Here is a 3698-nt window from a genome sequence, read left to right on the forward strand (position 1 = left end):
TTCGAGACAGGGTTTCTCTGTGTAGCCCTGGCTGTCCTGGAACTCACTCTGTAGACCAGGCTGGCCTTGAACTCAGAAATCTGCCTGCCTCTGCCTTCCGAGTGCTGGGATTAAAGGCATGTGCCACCACTGAGTCACAAAAGCTAAATTGATACATGGCCTTTTATAAATTGCTTTTGTTAAGTATGCAGACATTTTTACCCTGTTTGGTATTTGGTTCTCCTTCCAGGTTCATGAAGACTTCATTGAGAGTTGACATGGAAACTTCATAATTCATCAAGCCCTGGCCAGAATATTTATCGAGATCACTGAAGAACTCTAAGCCAACAGAAAAAAAAATATGTAAACTTTAAAATAACATAAATATACTAATTCTAGTAAATTAACATTTGCCCTAAGTATGATATTTAGTTCTTCAGAAATCTCACATCTTGGCAATTCAGTCGTAATTTAAAGGAAAAATCACTTTCTTGGAAATTACTATACTAAACTTCATCTTCAAGGTGTCTTGCTCTATCTTATATTCTTGGACTCTCATTTTCCTACAGACTTCTCTGAAGAAATACGAATAGTCATAAAGACCACAGTCTTCTTCCAGCCATGCAGCAACCCATGTAAGCCTTTGCCTATATCTGGGCTTCTTCGTGTATGTGTGTAACACTTGCTCCTTCCAAGGCTACCCCTTCTTTTTCTTATGCTCTGAACTTTATCCTCCAAGGATTTCCCAATGTGGTCTCCTCTCTCTTCCATCATAATTTTCTTCTGTACCTGTTGGATCAGACACAATGCTATGGTGTCCACCAAACTAAGGCAAATAATACCTTCCTCCCATCCCTCTTTGCATATGTGTCTGTCTCCAAAACTTGTCCACATTAATCTGTCACATCTTACAAATAGCTCGAGAGCATATGCCATTCGTTCCCCTGCATAGAAGCTGCTCTCTTCTAGGTTACCAAGACCTGTATTTTAATTTCAATGAACAAGTCTTTTATTATTTGTATATATAACCTTTGCACTTGTTTCTTTGAAAATCATTATATATGCATACAATGTATTTGCATATTCAGCCCCACTCTCCTCTCCAACCTCCCTGGCTCCCTGTGTTTCTGCTACATGCCCTTTCTAACTTCATTAAATTGCTTTTCTTTTCTTGTTATTTCCTCTCCCTTTCTTCACTTCCTTCTTTTCTTTTGGTCTTTAACAAAGCAATTTACTTGTGCTGTGGATACAGCTTGGAGGAAAAATTAACTAGAATGTTCATTTCCTACATCCTTCATGATTTCTCCTGTTCTCTCTCTCTCTCTCTCTCTCTCTCTCTCTCTCTCTCTCTCTCTCTCTCTCTTTCATAGTTTCAGTTCTAGACAACTTTCTTGTTCCACCCACCCACAAATCCAGTTGCTAACCCATATCCATGATCCTCAGATTTCTGCCCCACTGATTCTCAGTGTCCTGTGTATGGAGGCCATCCTAGGTTAAATTCTAAATCAGAGGACTGATACTTTCTTCTCACTATGATGCAACTATCCTATGCACTAATTTATGATAAATACCATTGTCTTCTACTCACTAATTGTAGCCAAATTCTAAAGTCATGCTGTTGTGCATCCCTTAAGACAAACCTTGCAGCTTTAGCTCAAAGTATGTTTTATAGACACCTACACAGTTGCATCTTTACCAGGGCTGGGGTAGACCAGAAGTCCTTTTCAGCCTCTACGTTAGCTTCATAGTTACTCTCTTGTGGTCTGCTTTTGTTCACCTGTGTCTAGAGTGATCTTCGTTATGCCAGTAATTGAAGCACTGGTCATACATGATCTCCCTCCTAATCAATCTCTCTTAGTGGTTTCTCGATGTGCTTAGAATAAAGGTCAATGTCAATAACCAAATATTCAAAACCTTTGCAGTTCCATCAGCCATTCAACTACCCTACAACTTTATTCATTCCTAGCAAAAAAGAAAAAAAAAGAAAAAACATAGCTTGTGGCTGTTACCCAGCAGGCTGGAAGCCTATGCTATGGAAATAAACTGTGGGTTCCTTTGAAACATAAATGCATATACAATGAGATGAGAATACAAAAATACTTGGGCCAAAGACCTTCCAGTCACATCCTCATCTCTACTGTCATCACCAGACACAGTAAATCTGCTTACTAAACAACGACCTGGTGAGATTTGTTTTTCTGACCTTAGATGCATTTTAAGTTACTTTTCAGAGCAAGCCAAAAGGATGAAGAGTTAAAATTCCTGAGTATGTCCTTTAACTAATGATGCATGGGGGAAGCGTCGCTGTGAGGACATGGACTCTCATTTTCCTCCAGTGGTGCTACACTGCTTCTATTGTCCACTGTGGAACTCTGCTCAAGGATGCAAGCTTTCCTAGGTTTTTCTCTGTCCTCTTTCATGGCTCCTCCCTGCTATTGCTTGCAATGACTAAGTAACGCCAACGCATTCAAATCTTCATCCTATCTTTGGTTGAATGATAATAAAGACTGAGACAAAAAGTAGGTCCATTAAATAGCAAAAATGATGACAAAATTCAAAGTTTTTCTCTAATTTTATTCCATCATAATCATATATTTTACCTGGGAATTCGCTTGTCCTTTCCAGTGGCAAAATGTACACAAGCTTTTCTTTGGTTTTGGCCTTTAATTTAGCATCTGGGATGTGGTGGTTGATGAAGGATGTTAGCCGCGCTGAATCACACGTTTCATCCATAAACAAACTAGGATTTCAAAACGAAATCGTGACAAGTAATTACATATTGAACTGCTACCACACACACACTCACACACTCACACACACACTCACACACTCACACACACCCACATATCATTTGAACATTACATTTCTTAGCTTTATGAAACAAGCAAAATGGGTAATTATAAAAGTAATCCAGCAGCTTGAAAATCTTCTATACACAGGATATGTACACACTCAAAACAACTACACACACTCACACTCACACACACACTCACACACACACACTCACACACACACTCATACACACATACACACAAACACAGACACACTCACAAACACACACTCATACACACACTCACACACACTCACACACACACTGTCACACACACACACTCACACACTCTCATACACTCACACTTACTCACACACACTCACACACACACACACACTGTCACACACACTCACAAACACACACTCACACACACACTGTCACACACACACTCACAAACACACACTCACACACACACTGTCACACACACACACTCACAAACACACACACACACACTCAGATTGGCACTGGTGGTACAGACATGAACATGACTGCCATCCAAATGCATACTCACTGCAGTTAATGTGATGTACAGTGTATAAAGATGAGCAGACAGAGGGAGTGATATTATACAAAAGAGATTTCCAAAGCAAAGTAACCAGTGCACTTGGCAGTGAATGGAGAAATTGGTAGACGATCAAAACATTTTTGTTTTATTTTTCAGTGAGGATTTTGCCTTTCAGAATTCTTTTAGCCTACACTCAGTTTCAGCTCTCTGGGACCGTGTTCAGTCCCTACTAATACTGGTTTCTGAAAGTATTTCCTTGGAGTTTGGTGTGTGTGTGTGTGGGGGGGGTGTTGTTTGTTTTTTCTCAAGACAGGGTTTCTCTGTATAGCCCTGGCTGTCCTGGAACTCACTTTGTAGACCAGGCTGGCCTCGAACTCAGAAATC

At 40.1% G+C, this 3698-nt stretch overlaps 1 protein-coding gene across 6 annotated transcripts in view; it reads right to left on the reverse strand.

The window, feature by feature from the left end:
* LOC110305860 (ATP-binding cassette sub-family A member 6) overlaps positions 1–3698 on the reverse strand; it is a 73292-nt gene that overhangs the window by 36381 nt on the left and 33213 nt on the right. For all 6 annotated transcript variants that reach the window (XM_029484193.1, XM_029484194.1, XM_029484191.1 and 3 more), the window contains 2 exons: positions 2580–2719; positions 202–318 (listed from right to left, as the gene is read on the reverse strand). In XM_029484193.1, the coding sequence (XP_029340053.1) occupies positions 202–318; positions 2580–2719 (257 nt within the window). The remainder of the gene's footprint in view (positions 1–201; positions 319–2579; positions 2720–3698) is intronic.

This window comes from Mus caroli, chromosome 11 (assembly GCF_900094665.2).
Source record: "Mus caroli chromosome 11, CAROLI_EIJ_v1.1, whole genome shotgun sequence".
In the NCBI taxonomy this organism is placed as follows: domain Eukaryota; kingdom Metazoa; phylum Chordata; class Mammalia; order Rodentia; family Muridae; genus Mus; species Mus caroli.